Source organism: Etheostoma cragini, chromosome 4, assembly GCF_013103735.1.
Source record: "Etheostoma cragini isolate CJK2018 chromosome 4, CSU_Ecrag_1.0, whole genome shotgun sequence".
Taxonomy (NCBI): Eukaryota; Metazoa; Chordata; class Actinopteri; order Perciformes; family Percidae; genus Etheostoma; species Etheostoma cragini.
Genome location: NC_048410.1, coordinates 16,799,785 through 16,818,342, shown reverse-complemented (window position 1 = coordinate 16,818,342; position 18,558 = coordinate 16,799,785). Strand labels below are relative to the sequence as shown.

At 41.2% G+C, this 18,558-nt stretch overlaps 2 protein-coding genes across 6 annotated transcripts; one reads left to right on the top strand and one right to left on the bottom strand.

Annotated features, from left to right (window-relative positions):
• Positions 1-630: 630 nt before the first annotated feature.
• Positions 631-10,790, top strand: brpf3a (bromodomain and PHD finger containing, 3a). Of its 3 annotated transcripts, none has more exons than XM_034868792.1 (13): positions 631-979; positions 2,579-4,108; positions 4,361-4,517; positions 5,442-5,573; positions 6,089-6,217; positions 6,338-6,635; positions 6,746-7,060; positions 7,510-8,058; positions 8,141-8,198; positions 8,382-8,464; positions 8,641-8,738; positions 8,877-9,031; positions 9,127-10,790. In XM_034868792.1, exons 2-13 carry the CDS (start codon positions 2,598-2,600, stop codon positions 9,308-9,310), a joined length of 3,669 nt encoding a protein of 1,222 aa, XP_034724683.1. In that variant the 5' UTR covers positions 631-979; positions 2,579-2,597; the 3' UTR covers positions 9,311-10,790. The 3 variants fall into 3 exon arrangements, with proteins under 3 accessions (XP_034724683.1, XP_034724684.1, XP_034724682.1); XM_034868793.1 differs by having other exon boundaries at positions 6,338-6,650; positions 8,665-8,738; XM_034868791.1 differs by having other exon boundaries at positions 632-979; positions 6,338-6,650.
• Positions 10,791-11,909: 1,119 nt separating this feature from the next.
• mon1bb (MON1 secretory trafficking family member Bb) lies at positions 11,910-18,062 on the bottom strand. 3 transcript variants are annotated; one of them, XM_034868812.1, is made up of 7 exons: positions 17,815-18,062; positions 17,285-17,359; positions 16,619-16,713; positions 15,929-16,519; positions 14,733-15,525; positions 13,850-13,997; positions 11,910-13,161 (listed from the first exon to the last, which is right to left on the bottom strand). In XM_034868812.1, exons 3-7 carry the CDS (start codon positions 16,695-16,697, stop codon positions 12,934-12,936), a joined length of 1,839 nt encoding a protein of 612 aa, XP_034724703.1. In that variant the 5' UTR covers positions 16,698-16,713; positions 17,285-17,359; positions 17,815-18,062; the 3' UTR covers positions 11,910-12,933. The 3 variants fall into 3 exon arrangements, with proteins under 3 accessions (XP_034724703.1, XP_034724704.1, XP_034724702.1); XM_034868813.1 differs by lacking the exon at positions 17,285-17,359 and having other exon boundaries at positions 17,815-17,884; XM_034868811.1 differs by lacking the exon at positions 17,815-18,062 and having other exon boundaries at positions 17,285-17,470.
• Positions 18,063-18,558: the final 496 nt, after the last annotated feature.

Genomic DNA, 18,558 nt, shown 5'->3' with positions numbered 1-18,558 from the left:
CCAAGTTCCGGACGCAACGACGTTTCCTCAGCAGAGCGCTGTGAATGAAATCAAAACAGTTTGCAAAGCTGTCATGTCAACACACCCATCCATCTCCATGACAACTGAGCAACCATGTGCTGTTGACGTCTGTGTTCAATTGAAGGCTCTCAAAAAACTATAAGGGGACCTTGGGTTTGGATTGCTATGTTAAACTACTATTTACAAGGAGAATTATGAACTTTTACAGATACACAGGCAATATGATTGAACAGTTGTGAATGGGACTTTGTATAGGCCATTTCTAACAGCCCTCACTTCATTGTATGCCAATAGAAATTAATAAACGACTACGTGAATGAGCATTTGATAATGCTTTTCTTTTTACTATGTGGTTATTACATTTGGATGTTGTTGTTTGAATTACGATGTTTCCCTCGAAAAGTAAGGTACATAACAAGTAGAACATGGGGTGTATGGGAAATGAAGACGAGGCCAAGGCGCGCAATACATATCTAGTTGTTTTTCTCATCGCTTCTTTCTGTTGTGAGTTCCATATTAAATTCGATGAAATCGGTTTATCATGTTGACCAATCACAAAACAATGCGCGTTCCTCGCGAGGTAAGGCGGCTACCTACAATTGGCTGAGATGGTTTTTTTCAAAGGGGCGTATTTTTCAAGCCATCTTGACTGAATATTTAGCCTCATCCAGGAAACATTAATTTGATATCTTCGGGATTTTGCTACCCTTAAGTTTTGAATCAGCACCGTTTGAAAGGTTTAAACCATAACTACGAAACCGGGTCAGGTTTGTGTGTTTGACCGAAGTCACAGCGAAGAAACTAAAGTGCTGAAGATGACGCTGTCGCTCCTGAAATTACCGGCTAGCTAAGCTAACGGCTAGCAAGTCCGCCTAGGTTGTAGTCTGTCACTAGCTGACATTTAGCTAGGTGCAGTTATTCTGTTTGGCACTCGCACTGCAAGGGACGATTTTACAAGGTAAAACACTCTGATATGGTCCGTATTTTCAGCGTTACTTAGGAAACCTTCTGTTTTGTTACAAGACTTCTGTATGTCCTGTGCGACCGAGTAACGTTATCACATCAGCAAGAGACAATCTTTTTGCAGGGATCTGGACTCTAGAGTACAAAGCAGTAACCGAAACGTTGCATATTACGGTCTCGTGATCTATTTTTTACATGCAAGTAAATTATGCATTTAGGCACGGTGCATGCAGTGCGTCTGCTTTCTGTTTGCTGTTGGCATGTATAATTGGGCTGCTAATCAACTTGCAATCCAAATGTTGTCTCTGCTGTTGTGCGTTTAAAATGGCTGACAGATGTTAGATTCTCGGGTTGGTATTTAGCGCTGTTCAACCGAACTACGCACAGCAACAAGGAAAAAAATAGAGGATACTGGCATTTGATTGGGCTGAGAGAAATGTGGGAACGTTACAGACTTCTGATTGGACCAATGGAGAGACAGTTGAGGCGCATACAGCAAGCAGTACAACGTTAGTTGTTTGTGCAGCAAGAGTAGGCTACTTGAGGTAACATGCTGTGTTTTATTACAACAGAACAGCACCAGAGTTGACCCCATTTACAGAGTAACTATTGTGTCCAGGGTTTACCACACCACATATTACAAAAAAATGCTAAATAAGAAAGCACTCTTTATGTTGGCAGCAGTAAGGAGTATGATTAATCAGGGTAACACAAAAGTCATCAGGCTGATAGAATATAAAACAGGCTCTGAGGGCAGAAGATAACTTATTACTCATGGTTAAAAGCTATTTTAAATCATTAGTTGTTTATAACATTTTAACCACTGTTATTTGGGATTTTGTTTAATCAAGTAAATATGTTTTGACAGGCAAGGGTTGAATTAAAATAAAACAGCCTTATGATAATAGGGAGGGATGCTGAAATTAAATAGATTTTTAAATTGAAATAGCAATTAATTCATATTAATTTATAATTTAAAATGTACTGCCGGTGTGACTGTTGGTGCGATAATAAATTGATATTAAAATAATTATTTCCCAGTAAAATCTGATTAAAAACTCAAATTTTAATGACTCAGGACCATAGCTACATGGTATAGAGTACAAACAACGTAGAGTGGTGCTCATAAGTTTAGAAACCCATGCTTAAGTTGACTAAAAAGAGGAATAAAAAACCTCTTTTGGAAATTGATCTTAATGCCTTAATTAAAAAAAAAAAAATGAGGTCAAATCCATCCTTTAAGGACACCAATTTTCAATGTGAATTAATATTTATTGTAGATGAATGCATGTTCTTCCTTAACATACAGGGGGCATAAGTATACACACCCCTATGTTTGATTCCCATAGAGACAGGCAGATTTTTAATATTAAACCATACCTACAGATTGGCATTCCATAAAATCATCTCTCAATGCAAATCAAACCAGCTATTAGGCTAATTAAAATAAAACCATGCTCATCTCTAGGTACCACTGTACAACATAATAAGGAAGAAACAACAGCTACTGTAAATCGTAATAGATCATTACACAATTTGAAAGTGTTTAGCCACATTGCATTAAAAACGTTTTCTTGTACTTTATATCTGTTAGGGAGCTGGTGTAAACTCCCATGCGGAAGCTGCGAAGGTGGGAATGTGAGACAGTTGTAAGCGGACTCAACATGGGTAGGGGCAGAGGCAGAGGGCGAGGAAGGGGCAGGGGATCGTCAGGCCAGCTGCGGCCCCCCTCGCCCTACAGGCTGCAGCTCTCTCCATCCAGGGAGACTTTGACATATGCTCAGGCACAGAAAATTGTGGAAGTGGACCTAGAAGGAAGGCTTCATCGGATTAACATCTCCGATCCTCTGCCAGTTATTACAGAGGACGAGATGATGGCCCAGGACATTGCTGAGTGTAACAGCAACAAGGAGAACAGTGAACAAACCCAGAGTAAAACCAGATCGTGGAGGAAACCCTCAAACAGTAAAAGCAGAAGGAGTGGTAAAAATATGTCTAACCATAATCAACGGTCTGGCTCCCAGCAGCACACAGGACCAACTAATTCCCACCAGCAACCGTCCCACCAAATCCCTCTGCCTGAGCCCATCTTTCGTGTGCTGAGTTCAGTTTGTCCCTCAGAGGCGCCTGCTCTCCCAACAGCCTACTACCGTTTCATAGAAAAATCGATGGAGGAACAGGACAGTGTGGCTGAGTACGATATGGACGAGGAGGACCTGGCCTGGCTGGAGATGGTTAACCAAAAGAGAGTGTCTGACGGCCATGCCTCCGTGTCTGCAGACACTTTTGAGCTGCTGATCGACCGTCTGGAGAGGGAATCCATCCTGGAGTCCCGCAGCCAGGCTCTGTCCCAAAGTGCAGTGGACGAGGATGCTTTCTGCTGCGTCTGCCTGGATGACGAATGTCTGAACAGTAATGTCATCCTCTTCTGTGACATCTGCAATCTGGCCGTCCACCAGGAGTGTTACGGTGTCCCCTACGTACCTGAGGGTCAGTGGCTGTGTCGCTGCTGCCTGCAGTCCCCCTCCCGTCCTGTAGACTGTGTGCTCTGTCCCAACCGAGGAGGTGCCTTCAAACAGACAAGTGATGGACGTTGGGCCCACGTTGTCTGTGCCATATGGATCCCGGAGGTGTGCTTTGCCAACACAGTGTTTTTGGAACCTGTTGAGGGGGTCAAGAACATCCCTCCTGCTCGCTGGAAGCTCACCTGCTACCTGTGTAAGCAGAAAGGCAGAGGAGCATCAATTCAGTGCCACAAAGCCAACTGTTACAGGGCCTTTCATGTCACTTGCGCCCAGAAGGCCGGCCTGTTTATGAAGATAGACCCAGTCCGGGAGACCGGCGTCAACGGTACCACCTTTTCCGTGAGGAAGACTGCTTTCTGTGAGCATCATTCTCCAGTGGGGTCTCGGCGGGAAGGGTCTAGAGATGATTCGGTTGAAGGGAGACTGGTGGGGGGCAGGGGTAACCGGGGTCAAAGATCCTACACTCAAAGCCCTCCACCACCACCACCAAACAAGAAGGCTACCAAGGGCCAGAAGAAGAAGAATACGAAGGGGTCTGGCGGGTCAACACGTCGCTCAACTGTGCCTGTGCTGCTCGTGCCTCAGATCCCCTCTCACAGGTGTGACATTTACATACCCAGCATGCCTTATTGACTGTAGTGTCTAGTGCCTTACATGATATTATTAATATTCTTGCAGAGTTCCATAGGAGACACTCTGATCTAATTAGTTTTTTATCCGGTGCATTAAGAGACTTTTATACATGTATCAATATTTTGAATGACCTTACCATAAGATCATAAGTCTGTGGTTTTATAATGACCACTAGTACTGCCACACAGGTTTTAATGTACAACTGGTTATTTCCACAGGCTGAACAAGATCTGCACAGGAGTGGAAGTCCAGAGGAAGAATCAGTTCATGCAGAGGCTACATAACTACTGGTTACTAAAACGACAGTCAAGAAATGGGATGCCTTTAATACGCCGACTGCATTCCCATCTACAGGCCCACAGGACTGCAGAGCAGGTGAGGCCAGAGATAATGGACTTTTTTTTTTTTTTTAACTAAAAATAAGAAACAAATCCTCTGAAAAATAACTAATAACTATTAAAGCTGGCGTCCACATCAATTTTCACTTAGTTGACATATCTGTGTGGAGGAGCACCCTAAATGATTAAAACCAGCCACCAACATTTACAGTCATTAGAATATCAGGTCTTCACAGAACCAATGAGGTCTGTTAAGGACAGCGTCAGTCAAGTCACTGGAGTCAAACCATATCACGCCAGGTTTGTGTTCTCACACACTGTAATCAAACATAAGGCCAGACATCACACTTACAATGACTGATTTAAATAGATGGCTGGCTTCCACCCAAACCTTCACAGCTCTGTCTTCTTTGCTGTAGCTTTTTACTGCTGCAGAGGGCGACGGCGTGTAAAAGGTTATGGATATTCTTTTTAATTTATTGCCCATTCACTTTCAATTGCAGGGGAAGCCTCAAACTGTTTTAAGGTAATTAAACCATAAAACGTAGATAAAAGATTTACTGTTAGATTTCTTTAGTGGTTGGGATTAAATGCAGATTTATGATAGCTTACATTTGAACAATAATGCCCATATGGTAGCTTTTTATACAAACTTGATATGGTTAAATAAAAGAATTATTCCATTTTAGTAAACAAGTTTATAGTACGCAAATTGAATTTAAATTGTGATCCATCTATTTTTCACCTACAAAAACACGTCATTACACAGCTCTGGCCTTTTGAACATGTGACCTTCTTCTTATTCTTTCTTGCTGTAAAAGTGTGGAACTAAATAAACTTTCCAGTAAGAGTCTGGAACCTGCTGCACACTCGGGTCTCAATACCAGAATATTGTCCCACTGCTCGCCCAACAAAAAGCTACAGGAAAGGAAGTCTGATCCCTTTGACCTTCTGTGTTCAGAGGGAGCCTGATGAGAAGCTGTGCGCTGCAAGAGAGGAGCTACGATACTGGCAAAAGTTGAGGCAAGACCTGGAAAGAGCCAGGCTTTTGGTGGAACTCATCCGAAAGAGAGAGAGGCTAAAGAGAGAACAGGTGCGTTACAGAGGAGTGCGAGACAAACTATAATTATTCGGGCTACTTTTTTAACAAGACGCCCGTCAGCATTTTCATTCATATGCATATCTCTTAGCGCTGAAACAATTACTTTATTAATAAGCCAATTGTGAGATTAATGTGCAACAAGATTGTTGTTATTATTATTATTATTATTATATTATGTGCATTATATTGTTATTATTATTAAAATTGCCCATATTTGTTGTATGTGACAGATATATGACAATATGTTTGGAATGCTGATTGTTGATCGGAAGAAAAATAACAATACAAATACCTTGGGCTCTGAAAAATTGGGTTTGGGATTTTACTGACATTTTTATAAACGATTGATTAAAGGAAAACAATTAGCAGATTAATCGGTAATTCCAATAATTGTTAGATGTAGCCTTAATCTCTGTTGTATTCAGCATTTGTTATTCATTTTGAACCCTGGAGACTGACGTTGTATTTCCGCTCCTCTCCTCTGTGTTTACACCATCACACCTCAGATGAAAATTCAGCAGGCTGCTCTTGAGCTGAAGTTGACCCCTGCGCTGGTGCTTCTGCGATCCACCTTGGACCAACTGCAGGAGAAGGACACAGCAAAAATCTTCTCTCAGCCAGTCAATCTATCAGAGGTTGGTGCAGTATGAAAACAATCTGCTTAAATACAGACATTTGAATACATTTTCTTTTGAGCAGCATTTTTTTCTTTGACTTTGACCCAGCTAACAGTCTTATTTTCCTGATTCACTGAGGTCCCAGATTATCTGGAGTTTATTTCCCAACCCATGGACTTCTCCACCATGTGTACCAAACTGGAGCGACATGCCTACTGCTCCATCGCTGACCTAGAGAAGGACTTTAACCTAATGATCTCCAACTGCCTCAAATACAACTCCAAGGACACCATGTTTCACAAGACAGCCTTACAACTCCGGGAGGTGGGCGGAGCGGTTCTCCGTCACGCCCACAGGCAGTCTCAGAGCATCGGCCTGGACCCCAGCACCGGCATGCATCTCCCAGAGTCTCCGAACAAACACGGCTTCTACAACTGTACGTGGGATGACGGTGAGTTCAGGGTGGGAACTAGCTATATCTTCGTGAACGTAACCATCATGCCTCATCTGTTCATCTGCCGTTTTCTCTTCTTATACTCTCTACAGTCGACTCGGTCTTGGACCCCGAGAACAGACTGCACTTAACCACAGACGAACAGCTAAAGGCCTTACTGGACAAACTGGACATGGTTGCATCCATGCGCACCAGTGGTGGTCGAACCAAACGCATTAGGCTGCTGCGTCGAGAGATCAACACTCTCAGACAGAAGATGAACCAGCAGCAGCAAAACTCTCAGTCTGTTAATGGTAATGACAAGGAAGAGGAAGGAAAAGAGGAGAAGGAAGAGGGGGAGAAGGAGAAGAAAAAGAAGAAAAATGTTGATAATGGACCTTTGACAGCATTGTCAAACTCTGGGACAGGTATAAACTATTTGTCCTTTAAAATGTTATCCAGTTTGGCCATTCCTAATTTACTATAGCCAGTAATTGCACTGTTAATACATTTATTTATTTTATAGAGCTACAATCAATGAATAATTTTATTATTGATTCATCTGCCAGGTTTTTTCCACGATTAATGATTTTGTCTATGTCGAATTGTGAAAAATTACCAATTATAATTATTCAAAGTCCAATATGACATCTCCAAATGTCCTGTATTGTCTGATCATCAGTTAAAAAACTAAAAAAACAAAGATATGCATTGTTAAAATGGTGGAAAACATAGAAACGCAACAAAAAATGTCATATTGGAGAAGCTGCATCTATGGAATGTTTCCAGAATTTAGTTGATAAATGACTTACAACAATTATTGACTAATCATTTCAGCTGTATTTATGATCCTTAAATAAATGTCTCTTTGATCCAGATGACTCTCCACCTGTGCTGGAACTCACCGGCCCAGTGTCTTCGCCACTGCCAGGAGAAGCTCCCCTCGAACCTCCTGTCCTGGGCATCGTACCCGGAGGGCGAAGGTCTCCCGGGCGCTCCTACAAGCGCCAGAGGTCATCCCGCATTGGAAGCAAAAGCCAAGGTGAAGATGAGGCTGAAGTTGGCGAGACACCAACTTCACAATCGGAGGCTGTTCATGAGGTTACTCCGCTGGGAACACCCCCCACTTTGGTCGGAGTTGGTCGTCGTACGTCTGTTCTGTTTAAGAAAGCTAAGAATGGTGCGCGGATAGTAAAAAACAAGTCCCCACCGCAACAGAACGGTAAACCGGCTGAGGGTAAAACAAACGGTTTGGACAGCACCCCTGCCAGCCCAAATTCACACAGTGTGAGCAACACCATCACCTTACCTCCCACTCCAAACGCTTCCCCTACACCTCCCTCTCCTTCCTCACACCACCTGAGGTCCAGAGGCCCCAGCTCCGAAAGTGAAGGAGAGAAACTCCCTCCACCACCCGGAGAAGGAGGTAAGAACAAAATAAATCAGGACATGACAGAGAGATTCTTGAAAGTCCATATTTTTCACTCATTCATTTGGGTTTTCACTAGGCTTGACAAATGGAAAGCACACCGCTGCAAACCCTGATGATGACGACCAAACGTTAAAGTGAGTAAGGAGTTAAGGAGGCAATGGGCCTCAAGCAAGAACAGCTACCAACAGATTTGTTCTTAAGTAGCATGTACAAGCATTTGAAGGGACCTCTAATAAATTACTGACACTGGTAAACTGGTTTCCAACAGCAGGTTCTGTGGTGTGAAATTCTTTTTCTTTTTTTGTTTGCATCTGTAGCGTCTCCCCACCCAAGCGAAGTCGTGGTAAACCTGCATTGGCAAAAGTTCCTAGCAGTGAGAATGGAGACATCTGTGGGGCTGGTGTGTATAATGAGAAGGCAATCAAAATACAGTGAAATGCCTCAGTTTGTGTGTCTTTATTGGATGTGCAATATAAGATTCTGCACACAACGTTTTCTGAGCATTACAATTTCATTCAATTTGGGCTAAAGAGGTGTCCTGTATACAAATTAATTCTTGAAATATCTTGTTCACAGGACAGTCTACACTTCTGTCTTTAGATAGGGAGACTGAGCTTGGCCCTCTGGAGCTAGTCTGGGCCAAATGCAGAGGATACCCGTCATACCCAGCTATGGTGAGGATGTATTTGATCTCGCCGTTTATGGTGTTTTTACTAAGTCTTAGAGCTGCCGTAAAGAAAAAGGCCTCATGGCATCCCCTAGAAGGGCATGACAATTAAGTCAACTTGAACTGACATAATGTATTGTTACAGATTGTTGACCCGGACATGCCCCAGGAAGGACTTCTTCACAACGGCATCCCCATTCCAGTGCCTCCCGTGGAGGTGCTCAAACTGGGCGAATGGAGAGAAACGGAAGAAGGCGAAAAGCTCTTCTTAGTTCTCTTCTTTGACACCAAACGAACTTGGTAAGATTCAGACAGGCGGGCTGAACTCATGCAGAATTTTAAAGCAATCAGGAGCTGTCTTGGTCACTTTGAAAATTGTGCCTGTTGTTTTTCAGGCAATGGCTCCCTCGGAACAAACTGCTGCCGATGGGGATGGATGACACTGTAGACAAACTGCGCTTAATGGAAGGCAAGAAACCCAGTGTTCGCAAGTCTGTACACACTGCATACGACCGGGCTATGGTACATTTAAACCACGTGAGAGGAAATCTAAACTTCACTCCCTCCAATTTTATATAAACTTTTAGTTTCAAGATTTTATCATCTTATACAGACTGTCTGGTTATATGTATAGAAGCTTTATCACTGCTCCACTTGGTGGAATTAGGTTTTTTTTGTTGCTTAAAACTGTTGCTCTGATTTATAAAATGGAGAGAAACAAGTGCTTGAGGAAATTTCTTAGATGGATTTGTTCCTTTATTCATGAAATTTTTGTAAAAGATTTTACACAACCACTGTTGCTGTTTTTATTTTTATTTTAGGCCAAAGTGAGTCAAGACTTAGGTGAGAAAAGTGTAAATATGAAATTGTCAAAGGGATCGTCTTGATTCAAACATATTTAGATTGTATTTGCCATTGAAATGTCACTGTGTTTAATTAAGTGTTAAAGTCTCACTTTATGTCCACGTCATAGCTGAACTTTACAAAAGTTTGGCTTTGGAAGACATTTTTAAATTATAAATTATAAAAAAATATATATAAAGAAATGAGCACATCAAACCTGCTCAAGCTAGCATTGTCATTAGATTTAAAGGTAAACCCAGAGTGGAGCATAACTTGTTCTACATTTGACTCCTACAATATGTTTTGGGTGTGTACACCATTCATTCAACCATTCTGAGAACTGCTCAGCAGATATAAGATAGGTGTTGAAGAACGATTTGAAATGAATAGAAATACTGATTCTGGCTGCCAATGCAAACGTTCTTGGACTTTTAGTCCAGCTATGATGTGTTGTAGGTGAGACTTTAGAGGTCTTTATATATTTTTCCATATTGTGAAACTGTATTATGATACTAGAGTGTTGGAGTACCCGGTGCAGCTACTTGGTTAGTGAGATGTGAAGCCACTACAGATGTGAAGCGGATTACTTTGTAAATATGACTAAATCTACTACGATCACTCGCTGAAGAACTTGCAATCTGTTTGCAAATCTGGCTAAAATTACTTGAAAAGCACAATCGGTCTGTTTAAAAGAAAAAGAAAAACCTTTAGGATCGGCGACTCCTGGAGCCATACATGTGGCAAAAGTGTGTGTGTATGTGTGTGTGTGTGTACAGTATATACATATATGAATACAACTTCAGTGTAGTAAAGGTGCATGTGTATAGTTTTGTAAATATGTAAATGTATGTTTATATTGGCTTACATGAAGTAATTTAAGGAATGCAAAAATCAAATTTAGATTTTAATTTATAATTTGTGGCAGTCAAGAGTCTTATTTAAAAAGTAAAAATATGAAAAGATGTATGTATGATGCTAAGTAGCTCTTTGTAATAGTGATGGTATTCACCAACATGTCAGAATATATTCTCTAGAAGTGAGGTGGCGCAAGACCTGCGCCCTGTAGGCAGCAGCGACCGCACGAGTCTTCAAGAGTTGTTTGTTTTCTTGGGTGGCACAGGAGATTTTTGATCTTGTCATCCGAATTGTACCGCAAGATCTATAATCTCCCTGAGACAATATTTTCTCACACAAGAATAAATGCTGTTTGAAACAATTGCATGTGTATGTCATCTATTAATCTCATTTCCCCTGCAAAACTCAGTACCTTGTTATCGGAGTTCCCCTCCTTTAGGCCAAGGTATCATTTCAAGAAAGGATCTAAGAGAAGATAACGTAAAGGTTTGAAGTGACCGTGACCTTCTCAGTGTCCCACATCAGGGTCTTGCTCCTCCACATTTCTAGGAAAAGGAGAGGTAGTCTGCAAACAAAGTGTCGTAAGCTTCGAAGAGTTCAATGATGCAACGTTTTGTGCAATGTCTTCAAACTTGTTGCCTGACAAACCCTTGAAGATCCAGTTTGAGTTTTTGTATGCATGCATTAGTCCGGTCCCCAATGGGTTGGACGTGCACACTTTCAACTGCCTGACCCATTTAAATGGCCGAGCAAGAAATAGGTGAAATAAGTGTGGCCGAGAAAAACTTCACTGCAAGTTCCTCTTAATATATAGTGAGTGAAGGAGTGAAGTGTTCACAGCGTACTCTAAACATGATTATCTTGACACCACGGATATTAACGCTTGGAAATGCTAGGTCATAAAATGTTAAGTACTCCTCAAATCCAACTTTATTTTTTTGGGGCTAAAATTCTTTAACGGAGACTCAGGTGAGGTCTGGCCTTCAGGTCACATTGAGCTGCTGACGTTGTCCACAGCAGAATAAAACTGATCAAAGACATCATGACAGAAATATCAATTAAATGTTAGTTATGCTCGAGTTCCCTTAATTCCTTATACTTTTCTTTGGATGAACAGCCACGTAATACGGTACTTATTATAGTATTATTCTTAGCATGAAAGCCAAGTAATTATTCATTAATTTACTATTGGAAACTATTCTTCATATTTGTTCAGCTGAATGCTCGCCTGTAGACAGATTTCCCATAGTTCAGCTCACCTGCTATGCACCGTCTAAAAGAATTAACATTACACAGGCAATTAAGTGGAGGTCAACCAACTGTCCCGTTATACCTAGAATTAAGAAACTCAAAATAATTACAGAAGTGCCAAAGCCACAAAATCAAGCGTTACGTGCTGTAATGTTAATTTGTCATTTTCTGGTAGATAATAAATTAAGCTTAGTCATAAGATCTCTACTTAATCAGAACAAATGTAGACTTGTGCAAACTGGGATTTATTTTATAATACTATAGGCATACTCTTAAGACTTGAATTGACAGGAAATTCCTCAAAGGACACAAGGATGAGGCTAGTGTTTATAGAACATCTTTACAAAACTATTATCCAAAAAGATAAGTCGCCTGAAGTCCCTACATTAAGTGTTGACTGATAAAGTACTAGAAGTATCTGCAGGAAAACACTGCGTGTGCCCAGTGGCGTCTTCTTGGCCTAACTAGACCACAATGAAAACAATGACAATGATCAAGTGAAGTGTGTAACAGGCTGGGATTTCCTACTTTTTTTCTGCACAAAATGTAACATACTTGAAACCTGATAAATAGAAACATTAGAGAGATATACAACTATGTTTTCAAGTTCTTTCACAGGGATATGTAACCAAATCCATAGGAGGGAAATTTGCCAGGTAATGACCGTGTGTGACACATGTTAGCCCATCCCTGTTCTGGCAGTTTCAGTTATTCCAGTTTAAGTTGAACCCAAAAACAAAATTTACTTGCATATCCTGTTTTGTGACATTGAGATATTTTTTAAATCATACAACAAATCTATATCTAAGAACTAATCTGAAAAAGGTAGCTTGAATTCATTTAACTCATTGACTTACTGCAATGAAAAAGTTATAGCATATTTGTGGGATACATTCACTGTCCGTGATGAAATTTTCTCTCTTGTTGCAGTAATGAAACATTATAAAAACATTTAAACACCATTGCAATTATTTTCTACCACAGTTCAATTTAAAACATATTAATGCTGTTTTGCCCTGACTGTTTCTAATTGAAAGCAGTGATGTAATGACATGCTTTCTTGTTAGGTAAAGAAATAATAACATTTTAAAAACGTTCATTCCTCCTTAAATACTGTAAAACTTTTGTAGTGTTTAATTCCAGTAGTCAATGTCATTCCAACAAGTGTCAAAAGGGTTCGAAACATATCTTGGAACCAGTGTACAAACTATTGTTGAATGAGGCGGAGCAACTATTGTAGCACTCAGAGAGTCCTATAGAAGAGATACGACGCCGTTATCTGTGGAGTCTTGCTGGTCAGATTTCCCACCTCGAGAGCTCTTGCTGGGGTTTGGTGTGGTTGAATACTTTGGGGGGTATCTGATGAAAAGACGGTCCTCCTCCTTTTTAATCCACCTTAGAAGCTTAGTGATAGCAGTAATAGCACAGGCCTTTGTCACCAGGGGACTGAAGCAGGTGTACAGCTCAAATTTACTTGTGACCTAGAGCAGAGAAAAGACATTTTAGTTGTGTTTTGTTTAGGAAACTGAAACAAACACTCTCTGTCTGCATGATTATAAGAATAGTTTGACATTTTGGAAAGTACTCTTATTTCTAATGGTTTGTTAGTTAGATGACAAGATTAATAGTCCAACATTGGTTAATTATGTGTGAAGCTACAGACAGCAGCCAGCTAACTTAACTTAGCATAAAGACTGGAAACGGGGGGGGGGGGGGGGGGGGGGGGGGGGGGGGGGGGGACGGACGGACAGCTGGCATGGTTTGACCAAAGGTAACCAAATCCACATACCAGCACCTCTAAGGCACAATCATTTACAGGTTAGGTACATATAGTCACTGTTTGTAGCCAAGAAATAATCCAGCACATAACCCTCCGTAAAACCACAACAGCGAGCCTTTCTCCTTTGTTTCCAGTCTTGAAGCTAAGCTAACTGTCTCCTGCATCATATTGAATGGACAGATAAGAGTGTGACATCAATATTCTCCTCTAACTCTCCGCAAGAAAGTAAAAAAACGTTAAAAAAAAGAAGAAAAAAAAAGGTTTCCTTTACAAATCCATAAAATATATTCAGACAACCTTGTTTCAAAGATAACTGAAGACACGCAAAGATAGTATCCAGATGTAATCCGTTGACAGTGATGTAATGTATCAGTAACAAAACAACATACCCAGGCCAGCAGAGTTTCCCTCTCAGCGACGTGGTAGATGAGCTTGAGGGGTCGTGAAGTGCTGTGGATGCGGCTGTTCATGTAACGATAAAGGTCCAACAGTCTCATTTTCTCCTCTTCACTGCTGTACGGGGCCTCCATCTCTGGGCTACATGTTGCAACAAATTGTAGAGTAAAGGTCACAGACAAAAAAAGGGATACAAAGGTTTCACATAAACAAAAGATAGAGTGATATACAAATACAAAAGGGCGATTGTGCTGAATATCCCCCATCATTAAAACTATAGATTTTTTTATTTATTGATGAGACAAATTTGCACAGCCTAACAAAGCAGTATTTCTGCACTTTGTAACCTTATTCTGGACAGTGCTATGTGAATACAAGTGTTCTTATTTTTAAAGTGTAGAGCTTTGATTACTTGTTTGATTTCACTTTCATTTTCATGGTATCGATTGGTTGCCGGCTTATGCAATAAACACCTAATGCTTTCACTTCAGCTCATTAAAAGCTGAATGAAGTGAGTTGGCAGGATTAGTGGAAGACAATTTGAATTTCTTACCATTTTTATTTTCTCTGTCCTTTTAACTGGAAGATCATTTCAAAAACCCTCATCTTCTGAACATGAAACTTTCATTTTTAAATAACACTAAGCTGTATTTTTTTTTTTTTCTTGGGAGGAAATGAGCTTTCACACTTCCTCGTATACCAGGTATAAACACAGGCTACAAGCCGTGGCCTTTGTATAAAACATTTGTTTTATCAAAAGACACATCTATAACCTGCAGTTCATGCAGTGCAATTTGTGGTATAATATTTTAAAGCACAAAATGAAACACACACGTACACACACACCCATACACACGTACACACACACACACACACCTGGTGAACTGAGTGAGCTGACGGTAGTTGTCTGGCACGTCAAAGGGCTTGTACATGAAGTGTCTGAGGTCTGAGACGCCCACCTGGCTCACGCTGTACGACTGCACTTTGTTAATGAGGCTCAGGGAGTTCTGAGCCATCATGGCCTCCTCTATCTTCCTTTTGCACTCAGCTACAGCGTAGAAAGCCTCCTTGTCTGTTGAGAGTAGCAGCAAGCAAACAGTGCATTCTGGAGGGTCCAGGTAAGAAATGTATGCATAAAAGTAACAGTCAGGATTAAAGAGGGGAAGGCAGATGGGAGTCCAGATCTCCCCAGCCTGAAAGGCAGAGGAGGCCCCGATGAGGTTGAGCAGGAGATGAATGTCAGCGGGCTCCAGCCTGGTGTCCTCGATGACCGTCTTTTCTTGGACGATGGTGAGCAGCTGGTTCTTAGCAATGAGGATGGAGAAAACCAGGTTGGGGGTGATCGCTTTCTGCAGGATCTGGCTGAGAGAGTCCCTGAGAGAGGAGGCTAAGGGTAAGCAGTGTACTGCTGCAAGCAGGAAGCTGGGGTCTGAATCCACAAGGTTGAGAAGACCATCCAGGATCTTTTCTGAGCCAGCAAGGAGTCTCCTCAGGTCGTAGTTTTTCTTGTGTTCAAAGATGCGGGATATGCTGGCCTGGGTGAGCATGCTGATGATCTGATAGTACACATAGAGGAGCTCTCCACACAGCTGCTGCTCGGTCTGCCGACTGCTAGAGACACACACCAGCACTAGGGGCCCTTTCTGTAAGAACACCACGGTGTGCTCCTCTGATGGAAGGAAGAAAAGACATCAGCAAATATTAAGGACAATACTGGAAGTAACGATGAATGTCTTTTAACAATGCCCCGATTGATCGACAACTCTGCACTCAAAACATTTCTGACATGCTGTGGACATGGAAATTAAGGCATTTTTAGAAAAAAAATGGTGTACTTCAAATTAATACAAAGTAAAAGTCAAAGAATTGTGTAAATGCACTAACTTCTCTTTGCTCATTGTATTTTTCAACAGTGCAGCACTTTTTGTCAATAAATAATAATTAACTTGTCCTCTAAACAAAGCTAGTGTCCGCTCCAACACACAATCTTCCAAAATGTCTACACTTTCTGTTACTACGTAGTAGAAAACTACATTTACAATGTCACAAAGGTTATGTGAAAATGTTCTCACCTGAATAGACTGAGCGGATGATATTATCTCCACTTTGAACAAAGGAAACCAGCGCCATCATGACTCCCATTGTAGATGAAAGAGCCTCTTCACTGCCGTATCGGGAATAGATGGGTTTACCTGCTTCACTTAGCACAAAAACATGCTTCCTGTGCTGCCGCCAGCTGTCAGCTGTCACATCCTCATCACGATGAGACATAAAAGCAGGATATTCTTGGGTGCCTGGCTCCAACAAGGGAGAGGATCTTCCCTTCACACCTATTCCTTGCTCCTCCAGCTTGGCCTTGGCCAACATTGTAACAACAAACTCCCCCGAGTCGCTCCGGCCACTGTCAGCATCCTCGCTTCCTCGGTCAGACAGCTGGGTGGACACACTGTTCTGACACTCAGAGTCGTCTGTCTCCTCAGGCTGTAGCTTTGTTACCTGGTCAGAATGGGGCTCTTCATCCAGACTCTTCTCCTCTGCAATAACATCTGACAGGAGTGAATCCTCAGAATCCTCTTTGTTAACAGTGGTTCTGTCCTTACGCTCCACTGGAGCAGGGAACAGGTGATTCCCCAATAGGGAAAGAGAAGTTGCCAACGTTTCAGCTGAAATGAAAACAATTAAATTATGAAATGAATGATAAACAAAATTGTAACTGTGAGCGAAAAATGTGAATTGCTTTAATAAAAGATTGAATAATTTACCAGGGGGATTGCTCTCACAAGGTGGATCGCCAATCTTTACTCCCTGTTCCTCTCCTTCTTGATGATTGTCTCTCTCCATGATACCATCCCAGTCACTGAAGATTTACATAATAATAATACAACCAAACAATTCAGCATAAACAGATTTATAACTAATGTATTTCAGTAGTTGAAGCTGAACAAAGCATGCATCTCAATCTCTTATGAATAGGAGCAGTCATACGGACGCTATGGTCAGATCACATGATTACAGATGAAAACTGGTTACAGAAAACCACAACTCCAAGAATTTAACTCTGATCGCAACTTCCAGCAACCTGGCTAATGTTACACTGTAGATACACGGTCGACTAGACGGAGAGACGAACTGTTTTTTGACCGCCAGAACTAACTAGAGAACTAATGTTTGTTTAACTTACTTTTACAGCTCATATGAACTTACCTGCTTACCTGTTCACCGTCGAGAAAGCTTACTTTTTCTTTATAATTAATAATTGACTGTGAATTCCGATGCAACTCAGTAAATGCTGGCTGTAGTTACATGGCTAACATTGCCTGCTAGCAAGCGACACACAGATCAATTTCATGGCCTTGTCGTAATAGTGAAAATGCATGCAATTGTGGCCAGCTAACATTATACAGTAAATGACAAAGAATAAAACTTACGTTTTTGTACCGTCGAAACGTCGGGTCGAATATCTAGCTAATTTGCTACATCAACTTTCATCAGCAGCCCGGCAACTGTCAAGAATGAGAAACAGAAAACAAATTTTCGGATACGACAGCAGACATCCGGAATCTCTGATGACATGCTATACTATCCAATCGGACTGCTCGCTGTCAACATTAGCCCCGCCCACTGCGCTAACGTAGACTGTAGCTAGGTACTTAGGTACGTACGTCACCACAATCCAGTCCAGTTGGCGGCGGTAATGCACCTTTAAATTGGTTTGCCAACAGCATATAAACCATAAAGAAGAATACCATCACTAGAAAACATCAACATCTAGACTACACAACGTGTTCGTCCCTTTCAAAGACATGTTGAACTAGTCACTAGGCTTACTTTAGATATGTAACTAGTCACACTTGTGCCCTTAGCGCCATAGCGCTCCGTACGCTAGCGTTACTCTGTGGTCTCATAGCGTTTGCTACAAAAATCCTAGGGATACAATCAAATACGTTATTTTTTTCACCTGTTAGCCAGCAGCGGGTTACCTTCAGTACCGAGAGTAGCATTTTGGTCGTCTGACAGAGGTTTCCCGTATGTCCGGGTCGATAAAATGTTTTCCCGGGGCGAGACAAACGTTTTAATCCAACATTTTCAGACTGCACTATTTTAGCCACTGCCTCGGACTGTTGCAGGTAGTGTGAGAATGCTGGATTTAAACCATAGACTGTTAAAATGAATAACATACAGTCTATGATTTAAACTTTAGCGTCGCCCAGCCAAGACTTATCAATTCCAAAATATAGCTGAATATCCAACCCGCTGTTGGATACCAGTTCAAAAGTAACGTTTAGGTAGTGTCCCTATGGTTTGCGTAGAGGACACTATTGCTGAGTTTCCAAATACGAGCTAAGTTAGCTAACCAGTTTACCATTTTTATAGGTAGAGTAAAACAGTGTATTACTAGCATACATTTTTAGTAACACAACTGAAATACTCAAAAGTGGGATTTATTGTAGACACAGAGATAATTGATATTAATAATGTAATATGTTGTTTAACAACAGAAAAATATATAAGCTATATTTATTAGAAGGACGTTGATCTTTTTTCGAAGAATGTGGACATACAGTAGGAAACAACATCCTGTACATCTTATAATAGTTCGTTCTAAACGAGCCAGGGGCCCATATCTTCCTTTAGTAACCCGGGTTACAAAAAAAAACAAGCAAAAAAACCGTAGTACTAATATTAAGTTAAGCTTACAAAG